Source organism: Primulina tabacum, chromosome 13 (genome assembly GCF_025594145.1).
Source record: "Primulina tabacum isolate GXHZ01 chromosome 13, ASM2559414v2, whole genome shotgun sequence".
NCBI classification, from domain to species: domain Eukaryota; kingdom Viridiplantae; phylum Streptophyta; class Magnoliopsida; order Lamiales; family Gesneriaceae; genus Primulina; species Primulina tabacum.
This window is the reverse complement of record NC_134562.1, coordinates 7,587,439-7,609,937: the sequence shown is the minus strand read 5'-3', so window position 1 is coordinate 7,609,937 and position 22,499 is coordinate 7,587,439. Positions and strand designations below refer to the sequence as shown.

Sequence of the window (22,499 nt, the reverse complement as noted above, 5' to 3'; positions counted from 1 at the left end):
TTGGAAGATCTACTGCGAGCATGTGTTATTGATTTCCAAGGCAGTTGGGAACCAAAATTACCTATAGTGGAGTTCACCTACAATAATAGCTATCAATCATCAATCAGAATGGCTCTTTTTGAGGCACTTTATGGAAGAAAATGTAGATCTCCTATTCATTGGGACGAGGTTGGTGAAAGAAGAGAGATTGGTCCGGATGTGATTGAAGAGACTGCCGAGCTTGTAGTCAAAATTCGTGAGAGAATGAAAATTGCACAAAGCCGACAAAAGAGTTATGCTGACAAGAGACTTAGAGTTTACAGTGGAAGACCACGTATTTGTGAAAATAGCACCTATGAAAGGTGTTATGCGTTTTGGCAAGAAAGGCAAGCTTAGTCCAAGATTTATTGGTCCGTTTGAGATTTTGGAGAGGAATGGGACACTAGCTTATAGAGTGGCTTTGCCACCGATGCTTTCTGGAGTTCACAATGTGTTCCATATTTCAATGCTGCGAAAGTAAATGTCGAACCCGTCACATGTACTAAATTATGAACCTCTACAATTGACTCCAAATATGACATATGAAGAAAGACATGTCCAAATCTTGGGAAGGCAAGAAAGAAGACTCCGAAACAAAGTCATTCAAATGGTCAAAGTCAAGTGGCTGAATCACTCGGAAGAGGAAGCAACTTGGGAAACCGAGAGAGACTTGAAGAATTGCTATCAAGAATTATTCGGTAAGTTCTAATTTCGAGGAAGAAATTTTATTTAAGGGGGGAGGAATTATAAGGTCCAAAATTAAGACGACGTAATCCAAACTGCATGCAAATCTAGGAAATATGAAAAATAAAAAAGTAATTAATTGATTTTAATTGCTAAATTTATTATGTGGCATGCTTACATGATGTTTTAGTAGTTTTTCTACTTACATGCATTAAAATGTACTTTTAAAGATTATTCGAGTTGCGATCGAGGAACGGAGACCGAGTGCTGAAAAACGTAAAATGTTTTTATTAAATAATTATTTTTAATTATTTAAAATATGATTGATGCTTTTGCATATTTTTGAAAATAAGGAGTTTTGAGGTAATTTTATACGTCGGGACGTAAATTATATCGATGTTGGTTTTTCAACAAAACTACAAACGTAATAGCAATCCAGCTAATAAATTCAAAAATTTATTTAAACATAACTATTTTTAGTATTTTAATTAAAGGCTAATGGGCCTAATTAAACCCTTAATAGGCTTAAGCCTTGTTAGTAAAATAATTAAGTATTTAAAGTGCAATTTCCCCCAAACTTTCCCCATAAACTAACGCCCAACTTTCATAATTATTCTCTCCCAAAACACTCCATCACACGGCACACACAAAATTTAAGAGGAGAAAATTCGAAACAAGCTTCAAGTAATTCAAGCCAAAGATTGTCGTCCCCGTTCTTCGCAATCGTCAACGAGAATTCGTGCGTTTAAAAGGAAAAGGCACACATATTTCTTTCTTTCAAAACACCATCACACCATAATATGTTTTATGCATGAAAAGTATGGAAAACAAGTGATACTTTTGTTTTATTTTCGTTTTTGCACATGACATGAAAATTCAAGTATGATTTTTTATCCAAATTGTATTGTTTATGTGCATAAAGGGGCTGCCATGATTAGGATATGTTTAGATATTGTTTTGCACGAGTTTAGAGTCTTAGAACTCGAGCGAAACACCACACACGATCATGAACACAAGCTGGTGCATAAATTCTGTCATGGTGATCATGGGGGTTCGGTTTTCGATCATGGGGGCTTGTCTTGGTCTTGGCTTCTGGTCAGGGCTAGCCAGGGACGTGGTTGAGTTGAGGGTTGAGTCCTAGCAACGCTAGGACTTGAACACCAGGGCCTGGGAGGAGTCCTAGCCAACAAGGACTCCTACCCGAGAGTCTTCAAGACATGCGCAAGGCTGCGCTGGCTTGAAGGGAAAAAGGGGCTCGGTCTGTGGTTCAGAGGCTGGGCTAGTGCGAGTCCTAAGGGTCCTAGGATGGTGCTTGAGAGGTTGGTTCAGGGGCTGGGCTCGTTGGCTAGGTCCTAGCAGCAGTAACATAGAGTCCATGCAATTGGGGGGTTCTCGGCCAGCCAATGGGCTTGGTTGGGGGCTTGGGTTTTTGGTTTCGGAAGGTTCCTAAGGGTTCCAAGGGTCCAGTAGGGTGCCTAAGGGGGTTGGTCAGGGTTTGGCCCAGCATGGCTCGAGGATGGCTCGAGGAAATCGAGGCATGGCTCGGGTGGAACTTTCAAGGGTCAAGTTAGGGTTTTCCCTAGCTAATTAAATCAAAATACGGTTCACAGGGGTCGAGTCGTGGTTCACGAGGGCTAAAATAATATAAAAAGTCTAAGCTTTGAATTTAGGAATTTTATATTAAAGTTTGAAATTTTTCCGAGATTAAAACGCTTTCAAAACGACTAATTACGAATTAATTAAAAAGTCTAAGATTTAAGCTAAATAAAATTATGGAAACTTTAATCTGAGCTTAAATAATTATTTGGGACATGTTAGAGTCAACAAAGTTAAAAAAAAGTCAAAAACGTGAAATTTTACTTCTCGGGGTAAAACGGTCATTTTACACCCGAAAATTAGAAAACATCATGGCAATGCTCTAAATGTTGTTTTATATCCTAATATGATTATTTCATATGTTTATGAATTTTGATATGTTAATGTAACGTACCGTACTTTACAATACTTGAAATTTGCGGAAAAATAAAAATTTTTATAAATAAATCGTGAACTTTCAAAATTCGATAAAACCAATTTTTCATCCCAAGGTAGTTGCACAAAAGATCTCAAAGTAAAGTTTGACAGAATTATTTGTTTAAAATCTCATAACCAGTAACATAAATCAGAGTATTTTTAAACATTCATAAAAACTTAAAACATGGCGGTCCTCGGGTTTAGCCTCCCGCTCAGTCCAAGCCAGTTCACTGGTCCTCACCCCTCGTCTCCTCAAATGCATCCTCACCTGCATTGATCAAGTCTAGTGAGTCTAAAAACTCATCACGTATAAACTGGAAGTAGCAATTAATACGTAATAAAATCACTTGCAACTTTAAAATAGAACATACATACTTGAACTTTAACATGCGTGTAAAAGCTTGATCTTACATACATTACGTAGACGTGCCATAACATGAAACTTTTCTTAAACATGCTTGCATACTTGTACATACTTGAACATACATAACTTCATCATTTTGCGTAGAGGCATGTTTCAAAGCAAGTGACCCATACATAAATACGCCTGATCAGACTAAACCACAGTACTGAGCTGACAGGGAAGATCCACTGCCACATACATGAGATCCCCATTCATGTTTAACGGGTGGATTGGTCCCTGGTCATGCTTTACCGCTTTCCAATCCTGATCTAAACCCGTTCATGATTTAACGGGGTGGATTGGTCCCTGGTCATGCTTTACCGCTTTCCAATCCCATACATAAATTGGTCACAAGACATTTAGCATACCTCAATAATTTAAAGTATTTTCTTTGCACGTTGAACATACTTACTTAGCGTTGAGGGATTCGTTAGATCTCGCTTGGGGACACTGCTGCACATACTAACATGACTACATGCACTTAAATTTCATAGCTTAAACGTAGGTACTCGTGCTCACCACCGAAGTAATTAAATAGCTTATGACATTCTAGATCACTCGGGACTTGACCTCGTTAAATCATCGTATTAACCCATGACATCGAACTCCGAAAAATACCTAAAGTGATGATGTGAACATTTCCCAAAAATAATAGACATGAACTAACTATTGAACTTGAAAAGAAGAAAGAAACCAAACATTTTTACAGATGAGGCCGCGCTCGGGCGGTAAAAAATTATCGCTCGAGCGCCAGATCTCTGGAAGCCTACCCTCGGACAGAAAGAGCGGCGCTCGGGGGGTAAAATATTACCGCTCGGGCGCCGAGTCTTCTGGACTCCGCGACTCAAAGCTTAATACTCATAACTAAAACATACGAATCATGACCCAATCCATCGAGACTCATCCTAAGACGCTATGACACTGACTCGACTCCATAAAAACGCCCCAACCGTTCCTAAAGAAACAACGCACCACCCGCAACGCAATAAAACCCATAAACTCAAATTTTGACACAAATTGTTTCCTACGATTTCTAATGCAACCAACGACTATCGACACGAAACGAAGCATCAAAACTCATCCCAAACTCATACCCCATATACCTAAACACAGCAGCGATCACCCGACGGTTCCCAACGAAGCCTGCAACAAATAAAGTTCAAGAACACGTCAAGAACATAATTTTCAGAAAGCACAGTTTGCGCATTCCCACAAAAAATGCCATAACTGACTCAATTTTTATCCAAATATTTCGAATTTTATATCAAATCGAAGGTATCGAAACATTGTACGTTTCATATGTTGAAAGTTTTTCCAGAAAAGCCACCGAAAAATCGTTGTTTTCAAAAAAGACAGCAAATTCGAGTTTTAGATATAAAAATTCCTTCAAAACCGATCCAACCAAATTTTCTGCTCAAACTATGAACAACATACATGAATTTTCTCGCATAAAAACATCGCAACACATAATATGACTAGATCGACGCAGGAAAAACAGAATATACATGCCTTTTGATATTAAAAACTCACGATATGGCGATACCGAAGCGGAAACGAAGCGAGGCTTGATCCGGGACGAACGTGTATTTTCTTTGAAGAAAATTCACGAAAAATTGCTGGAGAGTTAAAAGAAGAGGGGCGGCTGTTCTTGCTTCAAGGAACCCTAGTTTTCTTCTCTTAAAAATATGAAAATTTGAATTGATATATGTGTGTGTGTTGTGTGTGTTAAAACGTGTATGTGTGTGTGTGTATCGGTGTGTGTGTGTGCTTAGTCAAATTAGGGGATTAAAATATTGCTTAATTAAAAATTAACCCCAAATTAAAAGTTAATTAAACACTAACTAAAATACTAACTCCTCACAAAATACTAGCATCTTAAAAATTGAAATAAAATATACAATAGGTACACCTTTTAAAATTCTGAAATTTTAGAATCACCTAATAACCAAATTAGGCTTTTAAAATGCTACAACTAAATAAATTATTTAAAATGTCACATCCTTAACTTAAAATAAAATATCATTTTAAAATTGCCAAAATCGTCACCGGTCTCTTTTCCTCGATTTTAAAATTGCCAAAATCGTCACCGGTCTCTTTTCCTCGATCCCGCATCGAATAATTGCCTGAAACATGAAACTCGAGAAAACATTTTAACGTGCATCTCATAAAAATTAAAATAATGCAATTTAAATATATGCATCGCTAAAACTCATTTTAAATAAATCATGACCACAAAAATCATTTTAAAAACTTAAAAAAATGATTTAACAATTAAATGAATGTATGAGTTTTACGTATACTGATTTTGGGCTCTACAGTTCAATTATGATTTTTAAATGTTCATGAATTTTTATGGTTTAATTTGGACATTTAAAAGACATGTTATATGCTTGGTATAAAATGAAAAATGATATTTATATGCATGATTTTTTTAAAGTGATGATAATATGAAAGTTGGAGGAGGTGAAATAATTGTGACTATATGATGCTATGATGATATGATTGGGGATAATGTGTGGGGAAAAGGCTCCAGAGGGAGCTTATTTTTGGGAGAAGGCCCCAGAGGGAGCCCATGCGTGGGAAAAGGCCCCAAAGGGAGCTTGTCTATGGGAAAAGGCCTACGAGGGAGTCCCGACGATCGTGTTTCCATATGATGATGATAGGCCAAGGTTCAGTTGACGAGTGAAAGTGTCGCTGATGTCCCCATCGTCCAGTACTGTGGTTTTATGATAGATGGATCCATCAACCTTATGATGATACGAAAATCACAATCAACGATCCAAATTCAATAAAGGAAACATATATGCTTGTGATGAAAAGAAAAGATTATGATGCAATGATTTATGATATGAAAAGATTTATGATATGAAATGAAAGGAAAAATTTTATGATGATGCTTGTTCCTGAAATGTATTTTACGTAAAAGTATTTTTCACGATTGCTTGTGATTTTATACATACTACTTGTTATAAAGGATATGATGTGTTGAGTTATTATACTCACTAGGTGTGATTGTTGCAGGTGAGTTTGATGGAGGTCTTGATTGTTGACCTGACTGGACTGAAGGTGCACCTAACCCGAGGACCAGCGCTTCTACTTTCCGCAATTAAGTTTATGTTTACGTTAAAGATTTGTACGACATTTTATTTATGCTTTGAGATATTTTTGAGAGGTTTTAGTATGTGCTAGACCTTATAAATTTATTGTTTTTTAGGTTTGGTAAAACGTTTGGCGATTTCATGTTTTGAGAATACATTTCTTTGGATTTTCAAGTATTAGTTGGTTGATTTATTTTTAAATTGTGTCAAATTATTTTACATAATTTGTTTAAGTGTTGGGCCGAATTATGAGAGTAAAAAAAACATTCTAGTATTTTTTAAGCAAAACGAATAAGCAGACGTTTCACCTGCCCTCTTGGTGATGCTCGAACAGTTCAGGCAACATGTAACCAAGCTGCCCAAACTATTAAGGCAATGTAGAAGGGGCACGGGCTGGGTACCCAAGAAGGTCTCACGTAGCCCTGCCCCACGTGGTTTCTTTTGAGGTCTCAATGTAATTTTCTGATTCTTCAAAATTTTTGGGTCATTGATATTTTATTAAAAAATTTATTGATATTTTTTAATAATTTAATCAAATTCGTCATCAAGGAATTTTCTTAAAATTATGAAAATTTTCTTATAAAATAAATATTTAGAATTAGATTTTATATATTTATATTAAAATATATTTTACGATAAATGTATTTATTAATAAGTTAAATAATTAATTGAAGCTAAATAAAAGTAATTATTTAACTTATTAATAAATTTCTAATTATGACGGGTAGTGATAAATTTATAAATACATGATTTGTTGATAATATTTGATATTATGGATTTAATATAATGTTTTATATTATATGAAAAAGGATTATCGAGAATCGTGACCAATTTATCAGATGTATGTTAGGATATTTTATATGTCGTGTTTTTAATTAATTAATAATTATTTATAAGTGGGAGTGGTTTATTGTCTATTCTCACCCCTTAAATTTGTGTCTCAATATACCATGAAAATTTAGTGTAAATATTAGATTTAGTGAGATATCAAGATTAGAAGATGGTGGGCCCAGATCTTTAAGAGTTTTGAAGATTGAATACATGTAAAATATTGTAAACTTCTGTAATATTGCATTTGCATCCCTCCATTTACCTAGATTTTAGACATGGATCCATATATGGCTCATATGGATCAATTATCTCTCGGTTATGGATCATCTTTTATTATTTATAATTCAAGTGATATATTATAAATAATCACTATTAATATAATAACAAGAGTTGTATGAATCCGATTATTTATAATGCATGTGATATATTATAAATAATCACTATGTGCGTTATTATTAATATAATAACAAGAGTTGCATAAATCCGGCAATCATACAAACAAACATGATACGAGAATTCAAAATTAATGATGAGACAAATTTTCAAAATTGAAATATCTCATTTTGAATAAAATTCAAAATTTAATTCAAGGTCATTAAAAGGAAAATTAAAATAGAGTTTCATATTCTATTCTCTTCCATCAATGGTGGTTGCATGATGAACGTTACATGCAGTCAGACTTTGGCCCAGATAATTGGGGAAGTCTGGACGCCGGAAAGCTATCACTTCCACTGACATGATTTATGTGAATTACATGGAACACGCATGACTTTGGCCTAGATAATCGGGGATCTCATGGCGACTGTCCACTATGACTCAACATTGACGGGCCGGACTCGAAACGTTAGACAAACGACACCATATTAGTGGGCTCTTATCAAACGTGATACAAAACTACGTGAGGGGATGAAAAATGTTGCAATTGGGATCTATCTTTTGGAATAAATGACTTGTCAATATAATTGAGATCATAATTTAGCAATTGGGTCATGCATGCTCAATAAGGAAATTAGATTTCTCGTTTTTATCCGAGAGCGGTGAAAATGTCAAGATAGTGGGAGGAAATTCATAAAAACAAAATTCTATATTTTATGCCTAACAAAATATTTTAAATAGTTAGTAACGTTTATTATGTTTCTAGTTCGTATATTTATTACGTCATTGCGAAATCCTCTATCTTTTATACTTTATCAAAACAAGATAACCGGACCAAATTACATAGACTGACTGAGGAATTTGAAAATTGTTTTAAATTATGAGAAAATAGCATATATGCTCACAAAAACATCTCCAAAAATGGCAGCTGCCAATGCCCCTGCCGAGGAATTGGCTAGGCTTGAGAAATGGAGGGACAATGATTTGCAAGCCAAGAGCTATACGTTGGCTTCTAGGTCAAACAAGTAACCAAGGTGGTTTGAGGAATTGTAAATGCGACTGACATTTACGGTCACCAACAAAAGTTGTATGGTGAACAAACACGTCCACTAAGGCTTGCTACTGTCAAGGAGCTCATGAAGTCATGCCAGCGAGAAAGGGCCTCAGTCCATGAACATGGTGTGAAAATGATAAAACTCATCGAGAAACTAGTGGGTCTGAACCTTGTTATTCCAGATGAATTGTCTACAGATATTCTACTATTGTTACTACCGCCATTGTTTGATGGGTTTGTGGTAAACTTCAATATAAACAAGCTGGAGAACAGCCTTGAAAAGTTGTTCAACATGCTTACTACCTATGAAAGCCATCATTAAAAGAGAAAAACTTGTTTTCCTAATGGACTCTTCATACGGGACGAAGAAAGACCCGACAGGGAAGGAAAAGAAATGTTATGCTCTTTCCAAGAAAACAAACCAAGTAAGAAGCAAGCTCAAAAAACTTCTAAAGGCCCAAAGCCCAATAAGATAGAAGATGTTTGATTCCACTTCAAGAAACTTAGAAATTGGAGGCGCAATAGCAAGGAACATCTAGCACAAAAAAGTTCTGGCATGGGTATATTTTATACTGAAATAAATGTCTCAATTAATTCAACTTATTGGGTATTTGTTATTAAATATGGATCTCATCTATGCAATTATTTGCAGGTGATGACTAGAAATAGAAGATTAAGAAAGACATTAGTGAGGATGGGCAATGGAGCAAGAGTTGTTGTGAGGGCCGTATAAGAAATTTACTTAGTATTAGACAATAATTTTAAGTTACTTTTAAGAGATGTTTTATATGTTTATAACTTAGTTAAAAAAAAAATTTGTTTCTATATTTGATAAAGATAGATTTTTTTGTTTATTTGCTAAAAATGTTTGTAATATTTACAAGAATGAATGTTTAATTGAAACATATCAATTACAAAATAATATCTGTAACTTAAAAATAAAATATATCCTAATTAATGATGTCCAAGTAAACACGATATCACGAACAAATAAAAGAAAATAAGATAGTCTAAATCAAATACACTTGTGGTACACTAGGCTAGGAAAAATTTTCCAACGAAAGATGCACAAGCTAGTGAGAGACGATATGCTTGATATGTCAGAAATTAACTCTCTTGAAACATGCAAGTCGTGTCAGAAAGGAAAGAAGACTAAAGCCTTTTTCCTAGGAAAAGTGGAACATGCACATAATCTATTGGATTTGATCCATACACATGTGTGTAGCCTGCTAAGTGTTAGCACGAAATATGATCAATCCTACTTCATTACTTTAACTGATGATTTATCGAGGTATGAGTATGTGAATTTGATTAAATACAAGTCTGAAACTTTTGAAAAGTTCAAAAAAAATTAGAGCTGAAGTAGATAAACAATTATGAAAATAGTATTAAAACACTTAAAGCGGATCGAGGTGGAGAATACTTAAGTATTGAATTTCAAGACTACCTTAAAGAGAATGATATTCTTTCACATTGGACCCGATCTGCCACACCCCAGTTGAAAGGTATGTAAGAACGACGTAATCTAACATTGATGAATGTGGTTCGATCTATGATGAGATTCACAAAATTGCCGCCATCCCTTTGGGAATTTGTGCTTGAAACTGTGGTAATGTTGTTGAACTAAGTCTATAAAAATGAATTGAATAACACTTTGTATGAGATATGCATGGGAAAGCTACCCAAATATTCTTTCTTAAAAATATGGGGTTCTCCTGCTTATGTGAAACAGGCAATGAGGAAAAAATTGGATAGTAGAGCAAATTTATACTACTTTATGGGATATCCAAGGAATTTTACTGGATATTATTTCTATGATCTCAAATGAAAAAACCTATTTGTTTCAATAAATGTCACCTTCTTGGAGAATGAGTTTCTATTAGATTAGAAAAGCAGAAATGATAGAACCCGAATAAATTTGAGAACCACCCACTTATGAAATAGTATAACACACACCCTAACAGCCAATTGAAGAAACACAAGATCCTACAAGATCCGAAAGGGTCTCAAGGCCCACCTAAGAGGATGAAAATGCTTCTTAAAGAAGGCCAAGATGGGCACATTCCTGGATTTGGTCCAAGAAGCTTAAAAGAAGCATTGTAGGATGCTGATTCATCTGAATTGCTTGAAGCCATGCAGTTTGAGATGGATTCCTTGTGTTCGAATAAAGTATGTCATTAGTAGATCTACCTGAGGAAATTGGTCACATATAAAGAAAATGAATTTACAAAAGGAAACATGAGACAGATGGGAAGTTAATGACCTTCAAAGAAAGATTGACAACAAAAAGATATACTCAAAGGCACGGTGTTGACTATGAGTAAACCTTTTCTCCAGTCACAATGTTCAAGTCCATTAGGATATTACTAGCCATAGTATCATGATATGACTATGAAATATGGAAGATGGATGTGAAGACAACGTTCCTTAATAGTGACATTAAGGAAGAGATTTACATGTCTCAACCTGAAAGATTCACATCAGTAGGAAGTGAGCATAAAGTATGAAAACTTCATAGATTCATCTATGAACTCAAACAGACATCAAGGAGCTGGAACCTCCTATTTGACAACACTGTAAAAGAGTTTGATTTTCTTAATAACCCTAAGGAACCATGTGTATACTAGAAGGTTAGTGGGAGTGGAGTGACATTCCTAGTAGTTTACATTGATGACATACTACTAATTAGAAATGATATAGGGATGTTACAATAAACTAAAGTATTGTTAGCTAGAAATTCTCCATGAAATGTAAGGATGAAGCATCCAATGTATTATGAATACAAAAAGATGCTAGGGATTATCCAATCCACTTATATCGATATCATACTAGGAGATTCTCTACGGAGTGCAAGAGAGGTTATCTCCCAATGTGTCATGATGTAACTCTATCTAAGTCTATGTGCCCTAATACTTACGATGAGATAGAAACCATGAGTCATATCCTATATGTGTCTGCTATAGGCACTATAATGTATGATATGATATCTACTCGACTTGATATTGCATTTGCATTGATATGTTGCAAGAAGATATCGCTCGAATCCTGGTTCATTGCATTGGAAAGCCGTGAATAACATTCTTAAGTACTTAAGAAGAACTAAGAAATTGTTCTTGATTTACGGGAATTGAGAATTAAAATTAGAAAACTATGATCATCCTACTTCAAAAATAAAGCGTAAAAATCTCAAGTGCATAAGAAAATCCCTAAATCGTAAATTACCAAAATTCAACTCCAACCTTTAACATGATCATCCTACTTCAAAATAAAGCATAAAAATCCCTAATAAAATTATTAACAAAAATCCTTTAAATCTTTTAACTATCAAGCTAATAGGGAAAAATAAAGGCCCTCGGGAGTGTACTGTAGGACTCGATTCACTCAAGCGTCAGCTCCTCCTTCGATATCATCATCACCTGCAGCATTCAAACCTAGTGAGTCTAATGACTCAGCACGTTCTAAACATGAGTAACAAATGATACATATACAAGCACATGCATTTAAAATCATACTTTTATTCAAAATAATTTGTAAGCATAAATAAATCGTAAATCTTCAAATCGTAAAATCGTAAAGCTTTGAATCATTAATCATTTTGGGTGAAGTTTGATCCTTGAAAGTGACTAGTCTTTTATCCTCTGGTCAATTGATCAGTCTTAGCTCACCATTGCACATGGGGACGGGCACTAGGCACCGACGTAAAATTAAAATACGATCGTTGGGCTCCCTCTGGGGCTTTTTCCCTCATGATATTCCCAAAAATCATATATCAGATCTTTTATGTCATAGTCAATTCATATCCTTCAAAATATTTTTCTTTTTCCTTTTTATCAAAAAATATCGTATCATTTCCACATTTGAAAATCAGCATTTTAACAGTAAAATTTTCACTAGCTTTAGCATATATTATAAAATCTCATGTCTTCATCATAAACACCATAAAATATCATTTAACATGCGTTATAACCCTTCGGACGCTGCCAACCCTTTTCGTACTACCCAGGTGTAAAATGACAATTTCGCCCCTGGACGTAAAATTTCTCGATTTTGACTTTTTCTTACCTTTATTGAATTTAGACCATCCCAAATAAATTTTAAGTTTAAATTTATTTTTTAAAATTTTTATTTAGCTTAAATTCGAGGCTTCCGACTTAATTTCCTATTTACTAATCCGTGAAGCGTTTAGTTCCCGAATTAATTCAAACTTTAATATTTTCTTCCCAAATTTTAAACATAGCATTTTTATACTTAAACAACCCTCGTGAACCATGAATCGACTCCCCGTGGACCATGGTTCAAACCCTTGACCATTAACTTCACTATTCGAACCCTAGCTTGTTCCTCTCGAGCCAACCCTCGTTTCTCTTGAAGCATTGTCGAGCCACCTCGAGCCATCCCTTGACATGACCTCCTACGGACCCTACTCACCACGCCTAGCCAATCTAAGCATCCCCTAGCCCACGCCACAGCCTCCTGCACAAGACAAGAGCCGCGACCGATCCTTAGGACTCTTACTCGACAATGACTCTTCACTCGAGCCACCACCGAGCCCTAGCCCTCCTGACCCTCACTGGAAAACCCTACGACCTAGCCAGGACCACCCTGACCTAAGCCATGACTCCCTCGACGCAGGAGCCAATCTCGGGTTGCATGGGAAGAGTCCTATCTCGCGTCGACTCTTCCCTAGCCACCGCACATGAGTCCTAGCCATGCCAGGACTCTTCCTAACACCTATACACATCCAGCTCAGCCCCTACCCAAGCCCTGACCGAGCCATGCATGGTGCCGAGCCCTTACCTATCGAGTAGCCTTAGGAAAACCATAAACTCTTTCCCGTCCCTAGCCCTCACGATTCCAGCCTTGTTTCCACCTTAAATCACCCTCTTTCTATCCATAAAACGTCCCAAGTTAGCAGTCTATCCCTTGGAAATCACAACGTTCAATAAACAAGCATAAAATTGTCAAAACTTTGTAAATAATCATTATATTGTTAAACACATCAAACGTAAAACATGCATAATATTGTTTGGATGATGCATCAAAGAGATTTAGATACATGCATTTGCGTTTTAGAATGCTCGAAAATATGAGATCGTCAGCGTGGGGTGCGAAAAAGACGAACGGGCGGCGAAGACTCCTAGTTTTCTTCCCTAGGAATTTTTCAAAATTGTGGTTGTTGTGTTTGTGTGTTTTCGGCTGAATGAGGGGTTTAGAAACCTAGGTTTTTATTTTATATATTTTAATTTTCATGATAATGGGCTTGGGTTTTGGGCTTTCAAGTTTAAGAGAAATTGGGCCTACTCATCCAAGGTAAATTAGGCCCAATAATACATATTTAATTGAAAAATAAAAGTTTATAAAAATTAGTTTTCAAAAATAATGCATTTGATATTTTAAAAGTCCTTCGTTTGCTCAAAACCGGCTTCCCAGATAAAATCGTGATTGTCTCGTAAAATAATTTGAACTCTAATCTTTTTTAGAAAAATTTAATCATTTTGAATCATATTAATAGGCCTTGAAAACATTTATTGAAAAATATTCATTTTGTATTGGTCGTCCCCGGTCTCTTTTCCAAAACCTATTATCGAATAGTCGGACAAAATCTTCAATTCTCATGATATCATATCATTTAATCATGCAATCATATCTTTAATCACATATTATGCATCACGTAAGCATTTAAAATCATTTAAGCAAAGCGAGTAATCAATTTAAATCGTCTGCATGCATGTGATTTACGTTGGAATGATTTTTCGGGCGTTATAGTACTAGCATGCACTTTAACTCGTTTACTGATTCCATTAAGGCTCATCACGTGACGATGTTGGGTGTATTTTCGAAATATGTAAGAGCCAATGCATTGTCCTACAGATGAAGTTAAACCATTTTTTTAGCAAACTTCAAGATCATGATGTTATTGACTCTTATGTAAAAACAATTTTTATTTTAATAATATTATATAGTTTTATACAATTGTGGTATTTATTCTATTTGTATGCTCACACAACTTGCATAGATAAAGCTCTTGAATATAGAATAAATACAATGAGGTCTTTCTCGCAACATACGATCATGATACTCATTAGGAAGTGTACCATATATTCTAAACAGATTCCTAGTCGAATCAGCCACTTAACATAAGGATAAATGTCGCTTGAGCTTGAGCCTAGCATATTTGATGTAAACATCATGTTTCATTGAAAAGGGAATGTAGATGTCCATTCATACAGCTAAGTGATTATTTGATGATACACTGAACAATCCTCCATCGAATCGTCCAAGTGGTTGTTACTTTATCGAGTGGAATAATCTGTGGTTATGGTTATACATTATTAGTCATTTGACCCGGTACAACGTAGAGGTTCTACGTATTACCATGCACTTTGATCTATTTACCAACTTCACTGAGGGTCAACAAATGGCGAGATTGAGTGTAGTTTCTAAATACATAGGAGATAATGTATTGTAGGTGGGGATTCACCATTTGCCTATGGGTGAAGATATCATATGTGATCTGATAAGTTGATAGTTCAATGAATATCTGGCCAGAAAAAGATATTCTCATTTCTGAAATGTAATTCCTAAGTTGCACATAACATGTCACTGTTGTTACTCAAACATATATCATATCATTATCAAATTCTTTTGCAACTCTCGATATACCAATAATTGCAGATTCGATCGAGACATATGAGCTGAAGGGACCGTACTGTACGCTAATTTAAAGTTCTTTCAAGCACTATCAGTGATACCTAGAGGATCATGTGGTGTTGCTACTAGGCACTTTTACCATGATCAGATAGATGCTATTAGACTTGAGTTCTGACGTTCCTGATCATGGGGTTGATGAAAAGTGAAACGTCTGCCCTTTTTATTGCTTTAAAAGTACTAGAATTTTTTATTTTTTTTTAAACTTCACACTAGGCCAAACCCTCGACGTGCATGAAAATATTTTTATAAAATATTTTGTATCATTTTAAATGTAAAATGTCAACCAACTAATATTTGAAAATCCAAAGGAAATAGTCAAATGTTTTACCAAACCTAAAAAGCAATAAGCGTGAAATGTACCATCCTCTCAAAAACCACTCTAAAGCATAAAAAAATGGTCTTAAAAATCTTTTAACGTAAATCGTAATCATGAATCATAGGTGCGGAAAAAGTAGAAGCGTTGATCCTTGGGTTGTGTGCACCTTCAGTCCAGCCAAATCAAGCATCAAGACCTCTCTCACCCCCACCTGCATCCATCACACCTAGTGAGTCTAAAGACTCAACACATCATAATCTTGATAACAAGTATACGTATAAAATCACAAGCAACAGTGAAAATACTTTTTACGTAAAAATAACATTTTCATGATATGTATAACATAAACCTCACTTGATCCTTTTCCTCAATCATAACATGTATCCTTTTATCATGATCATAAACATTTTTCTTTATTGAATTCAGATCGTTAATTGTGACCTTCCTCAATCCTCAAAAATTCGATGGATCCATCTACATGTAACCACAGTACTGAGCGGCGGAGACATTAGCGACACAAGATCGTCAACTAAGCCTTGGCCTATCCTCAATCATATCCTCATTAGTCACAATTACTTCACTTCCATCAATGTTTTCATATTTTCATCAATTTATAAAATCATGCATAAATATCATTTTTCTTTTGAAACCAAGCATGCAACATGTATTTTAAATGTCAAGCTTAAATCATAAAAATCCATGGATATTTAAAAATCATAAATTAACATGTAAAAATTCATAAACATTTTAAAATACTCGTAATATCATAAAAACAGCATTTAGAGCACTGTCATGACGTTTACTAATTTTCAGTATAAAAAAGACTAGTTTTACCCCTAGACGTAGCTACTCATTTTCTTAAAACGTGCTAGCAGACGTTTCAAAAAGAATAAGGCTAATTAGAGTAAGCCCAGATAAGAATAAATGTTATTCTAAATAACAATATAGTTGTGAACCCACGACTTGCTCTATCCTTGAACAATTGAGAGTCACACAAGTATCGAATTATGTGTTCCTATCGAGATAGTAAAATTCAAGGAGTTGAATTTGGTAACTGTAGTTTGATGGAGATCAAAGAGATTGCTTATAAAGGAGTTTATAAGTTGCTTCCATGTAATGAAAGTTGTGGAAGTTAGTTTAATTGTAAATTAAGTGAGGAGAGTAGAAGTGTTTTTTTAGTGAAAGAGTTTAAAAAAATAGTAGTTGCTAAAAATGAATGTGGATTTGGATTTGAGTCCCAGTGGAATTGGGTTAATGTATTTTTATTAATATGCTGTTGAATGTTGATAATATTTAACATAATCATACAAGAAAAATATACACAAAAAATATTTCCACCCTCGCAAGGTTTTCCGGCCACCCCCCTTCCACCACCGCCGTGCATCCCCAAGGTCGTCGCGACACCACCGAATTTGTAAAATTCTGGTGATCTAATATCGATATAAATTTCATCTAGATCCCTAGTGAGATCTATACATGATACAAAGTTTCTGATCGTCGACTTTATTTGACGATTAAAGAAGGATAAAGATTCATTTGTATGGAATAACAAGAGGACTATATCCGTTTAAAATTTGGAATAGGTAATAGTACAGTGTTTAGAACACGAGGTAAATATTCTAAACGTCATGTGAATGTTTTTATTTCATACGACGCCCAAAGAACATTTTTAACGTCAAAACAAAAATTTTGAATTTTTATTGCGCCTTAAGTGCGAGAAAATAATACCTCTAACATATAGTCATCAGGAACCAAGTTGAAGATTTTGTATGATAAGGAATGAACAATATGTCAACGACAACATATTGAAGCATTTGGGTGGGACCATGGTCGTTCCTATTTGGAGGCAAAAGAGTCGTTCGACTAGGGCGTATTTTTTTCGGGGCCCGTAATTTTTCTAAAAAAAACTTATTATATAATAGCGTAAATTGACTTAGTATAAATTTACTATTCCTGTATTTTATTCCTTCCTATAAAAAAATTATTTTTATGTGCCCAATATAATTCCTAATCTCTCGATAAATTTATTTATAAAATTATTATTTCTAGGTCGCTTGATATTTTTTTCCCAGAACCAATATAAAAAAAATTTATCCACAAATTTATTATGTAGTAATTTAATTGGACCATTATAAAACCTATTCTCTCACTCACACAGAGGTTTCGTAGTGAATTGGTTGAAGAAAATATACAAGTTCTTGTTGATTATCTTTGCTGTTCTGATTACATTAGTAAGTGATAAACGAAGTTTTTTCGAAATTAAAGTTCATCACAACTTTTCACTCCAAACAATCATATCACAAAAAACAAAATTTGAATGAATTGATCGTGCTATCAATTGAAAAATAAATTACTAACCATTTTAGTTAATATTTTTAGATCTAAACTCTAAGATGAGTTGTTTTCTAGTAATCATCTGTACATGTTTAATCAGCGACCTTGCAAAACCAAGAGATACGAATCAGGGTTGTGCTAAATTATATGCGGACAAGGTAAGCTTGACTGTCCGTGATATCATTCCTTCAGAAAACTAGCTGACAAAAATTAACCGTCCCATGCCACTCCTTGCTTCCTCAAAACGTGGAGGAATATCAAGCATCATAATCTCAACCTTGAGAGGCAAAAGTGAATCCACATCATCTAGCAATAAACGAAGGATTGAAATACAGAAATATAAACCCAAAAAAAGCAATAACTTGAATCCATGACCGAGTTTCTCCTCTGGTGCAATAAAGTTAAGCTTCCAACTTCTATATCCGACACGGGCAGTAGTAAATGAGTTAGCAAAATAACAAATTCAAGACCGTTTAAGTTGTTATATAACCTCTTGCGTCGCAAACATCACAACAATCATTTCTTGTCCAAATTGAAACTGTTCAAAGCTTTCAAAAAGCTTTCAAATAGAAATAAAACAACTAACGGCCATTTGAAAGCTTCAACAATCGTACAAAACATATTAATTGGCAGTCGTGGCTCGGGTTATTCACAGGGAAAACAAAATCAAGTGTTTTCCACAATTGGGGAGGTGAAGGCTCTATACAATTAGTAGTCTAAACTTTATGAGGACAGAATGAATGAAATGTAAAAATCAAGCATTAACAAAAACCAACCAACCCTCTGGACTAGAAACATGGAATTTCCAACGCCAATTATAGGAAAAATATTAGCATCATATGACAACAAAGCACCAAACCAGTTAGCTGCACATGTAGAAGTGATATGGAAGTATATTGAGAAGGGAATTCACAAATAGATAAAGAGCAACAATAAACCAATAATAGATTGATTTGAGTAGTAACTGTGCGGATTCAATACTAATTATGCCGCTGCGGTTATTAGGTCACACCAACCTCGTTCCCAGCGCCAACGACATTTCTGCAGTTTTATCAATAAGTCCAGTTATTGAAACACCGCGTAGACATAGTAGAAGCAGGGAATTCGCTGAGGTTGATCCAATCATATTTTCTGCCAAAATGTCAAAATACAAAAAATTCATTTTGCGAATTGGAAGCGAAAGAACAAACAATTATACACAACAACAAAATGAGCCCTAAAATGCTTTGCAACTATTCTTCGAAAAATAATAAAAAGGTTTGCAATTACAGTACAAACTTACTAAACAATCATAGTGCTAAGTATGTAGATGCTTCAAATATTTAAACAACATATTGCAACTCAAAGTAACTCCATAAACAAGAAATTGTTTCTCAAATTATTTCTCAAGACAAACATGTGGGGAGAGAAAAAAACCTGTTAATTAAGCGCAAGGATTCATCTGCTGCAATTTGAAATCCCAATTTATGCCCCTCAGCTGCCAATCTCTTAAACTTCATAGTTCTATTGCCAATTCAGAGCATCCCGAATCTGAGAAATCAACTCTGGCTCCACTTGGATGAATTCGCTTCGATAGGAAATTTTTTATTTTATTTTTATACAAAACAATATTATATTAATAAAAGGCTAGCAGAAAATAAACCTGGATAGAAAACTTTCAAGCAATGCCAAAATGCCACTCAAAACAATGGCCAACAAGTTTTGCGGCTTAGAGATTGTCTTTTCCAAATGATGTTAAATCTCACAATTATAATTATTGAGTAAATCCAACCATCGTCTATGTTGCACATTCAATTCCGACCGCAAAAACAATTGCAAGTCCAAAGCCCTCAATCTGAAGATTTTTAAATCTAAAAATTAACCAGGATCATTTGATGGAACCCATTGGCTTCACTAAATCACTTCTATATTTCCACCAAAACAATTTTTTTTTGAAGTTATGTATACCTAGCAGAATTACTCTCACATTTAATTCCATTACATTCACATAACCACAATAAAATGCAATAGAAGATAAACATTAAAAAAAAAATCAATCATGACCTGAAATTAATTCAGGTCGTAAAATCGACACCAAACAATTCACAAAACATCATTTGCTATTAAGAGTGTGTGGATAGAGAAGTAAGAAAAGAATGGGCTTCACAGATTTAGCTTCAGTTTCTTATTAAAAATAAAAAACGAAAGAAAGTTCATTTTTCACTACTCTCTCTTTCTACCTTTTTGAAGGGGAAAAAACAGAAAAAACACAGTTAAAACTTAAAACTAAGTGTTCTTGTATCCAAAATGGCCCCAAGAATAAGATGCACGACATATGTTAATTACTTTTAGAATCAAATATATGACTGACATACATTAAATGTATATAGAACCACAAGAGTGTTTCTTAACCCAGAAAAGCTAATTAACAAGAGATAATTAAATCTTGCATGACATAGACAGAGCTGATATATTATTAGGGGGTCATGAGACCCCATCAACTTTTTCAAAAATCTTGTGTTATTTTGGACTTTCTCTAACGTGACTCAGCTGTAAATGACTAAATTATTCATCATTTACTAAAGAATTTTAGGGGGGAAAAATTCAATAAATATTTCAAAAACTCGATAAATTTTAACTCGCCCCCAAGTAGCTTAATATGACTTCTAGAACCTGATTAAACGTTACTTGAGCTAGACAAGATCTAGTACTCGAACTACTCAGTTGGAGTTTTGACCAAACAGCTCGCAAGTAATTCATCTCACTTGCACTGTCAGACCAAAATCATAAAACCAAATAGAATTAAGGAAGATCAATACCAAAATATAAAGAAACAAATTGCCTAGTCCTCAAACAAGGAATCCAAGTCTATGCATCTTGATGCACGTGTTACGCATGGATGAGGAAGAAAGCATAAATATCTTCCATTCTTTTTTCCTCCAAATCCCGGTTATCAGCATGAGCATCCATCGTTGCATTACAATCGCTTGGTTTTGACTTCTCAGTTCTCATATGATACAGGGACAATAGAAAACCTAAAATAAGCAACTCATATACCAGAAACTGTTATTACCCAAGATGGTTCGTGAGCCACCTTCTGAATAACAAAAAAGCATTTCTCTGACTTTCAAATTCGTTGGTATTTTCAATTTCCACTTAACATGATGCATCCTCAAATATATTCTAGATTTACTAACACATTTACCCACTTTAAAGTTAAATTACAACAGTTTCATGAGAGATACCTGCTTTCCCACACGCTTATTTAATATTGTTTCATTATTGACAAAAAGAGTAAAAGTCTTTATCACTCTTGTCTCCCCTAGTCAAGTGTCAACCTGTAAATTGTGTCATATCACATGTGCGGAAAAAAGATCGAACACGTTAAGCAGTTCGGGCAGATTTTGTGAAACCAGGGCTCAAACCTGACTCACTTTAACGGCCCAAAACCTGAAACCCACAGTCCGAACTCACCAAACCATCTAACCTGAACCTTCTATTTTCTTTAAAGGGGAAAGAATTGTTTAAATCAACCATAAAATTACATCAAAATAAACATCATAAAAATTCCTTACTTTTTTATAAATGAGTCTTTTAGAGCTGATATATACCAACACGACAAGCTTAACTTGATCTTGCTACATGACCAGTTCGCTGACCCAAACCATTACTAAACGGGTCAGATTCCACTTTAGGACCCTTTAAACCAGAATCTCATGCCAAACACTGTCATTTGAACAGAATTTGTAATATGGTAGGCAACAAAAAAATGTGACAAGATTTATGCAACATTGAATGAGCATCCATAAATTGACAAGAATAAGAAAATGTACAAGAATTTGATTAATTTTCTAGTACACGGGAAGAACCTGAATTGTAGAAGGCCTCAGGATGACTACCAAAATATTTTCTGAAAAACTATCATATATGCCAAGCAATAATTTATCAGCCCACACCCTTCATAGAAAATATAATCCAAGTTTGGCACTTAATTCAGCAAGGAAATTACCCATCCCGCATATTTTACCTACAGAAATCTGCAACCCGAATATGAGCAGTGCCACAATACCAAAAAATCTAATGTATAACCCAAACCATAACTCAGTAAGGAAAATTTCCCGTTTCCCGTATGTGAACCAAAGTCATCTGCAACCCAAACTTCAGAACTGCCTCATGACCAGTTCTAAAACCATTTCCATATACCATAGATATATCGGATGCAATTTGGTGTTTGAAAAACACACCAAGTTTTATCTCAAATGGTGAATGTCCCGCTTGCCTTGATGGTGTAGAGATTGGGATTGAGGACGAAGTTGATGCACCATTGGTGTCAGACATATATAAAATTTGGGATTCTAACCACATGCTTGCAAGAACTTGACAAATACCTTCTTCAACATCTTGTCTGAGATTTTGAAAACCTAGCATTAAAATGGCGATATATCAGGAACAGAATGGGACAGAGAAAGATGCATAGGAGGAAGAAGTGTTAATTTTACTTACAACTCATGGATTAATTATGAAATCGAACAAACGGATTATGTCACCTAAAGAGATATTTCAATATCGAACCTAAAAGTGAAAAGAATATGCGAAGTTCGTGTTTTTATTGAAAAGGTTGCTATGAGAAAACAAGATTTCTAATCAAGACAGAGAGAGACCATACCTACATAAATAATCAAT

General features: G+C 34.8%; 2 protein-coding genes across 6 annotated transcripts in view; one reads left to right on the top strand and one right to left on the bottom strand.

Annotated features, from left to right (window-relative positions):
* Window positions 1-8,343: 8,343 nt before the first annotated feature.
* Window positions 8,344-8,798, top strand: LOC142521829 (uncharacterized). Its single transcript, XM_075625005.1, has 2 exons — window positions 8,344-8,447; window positions 8,537-8,798. The coding sequence occupies exons 1-2, from the start codon at window positions 8,344-8,346 to the stop codon at window positions 8,796-8,798; spliced, it is 366 nt and encodes a 121-aa protein (XP_075481120.1).
* A 10,455-nt stretch (window positions 8,799-19,253) lies between these two features.
* LOC142523242 (protein DA1-like) overlaps window positions 19,254-22,499 on the bottom strand; it is a 29,758-nt gene continuing 26,512 nt past the window's right edge. For 2 of the 5 annotated variants that reach the window (XM_075626968.1, XM_075626969.1), the window contains exon 14: window positions 19,254-22,237. In XM_075626968.1, coding sequence (XP_075483083.1) covers window positions 21,918-22,237 — 320 coding nt within the window. In that variant the 3' untranslated portion in view covers window positions 19,254-21,917. The remainder of the gene's footprint in view (window positions 22,238-22,499) is intronic. The other 3 variants (XR_012814606.1, XR_012814607.1, XR_012814608.1) reach the window with 3 other exon arrangements.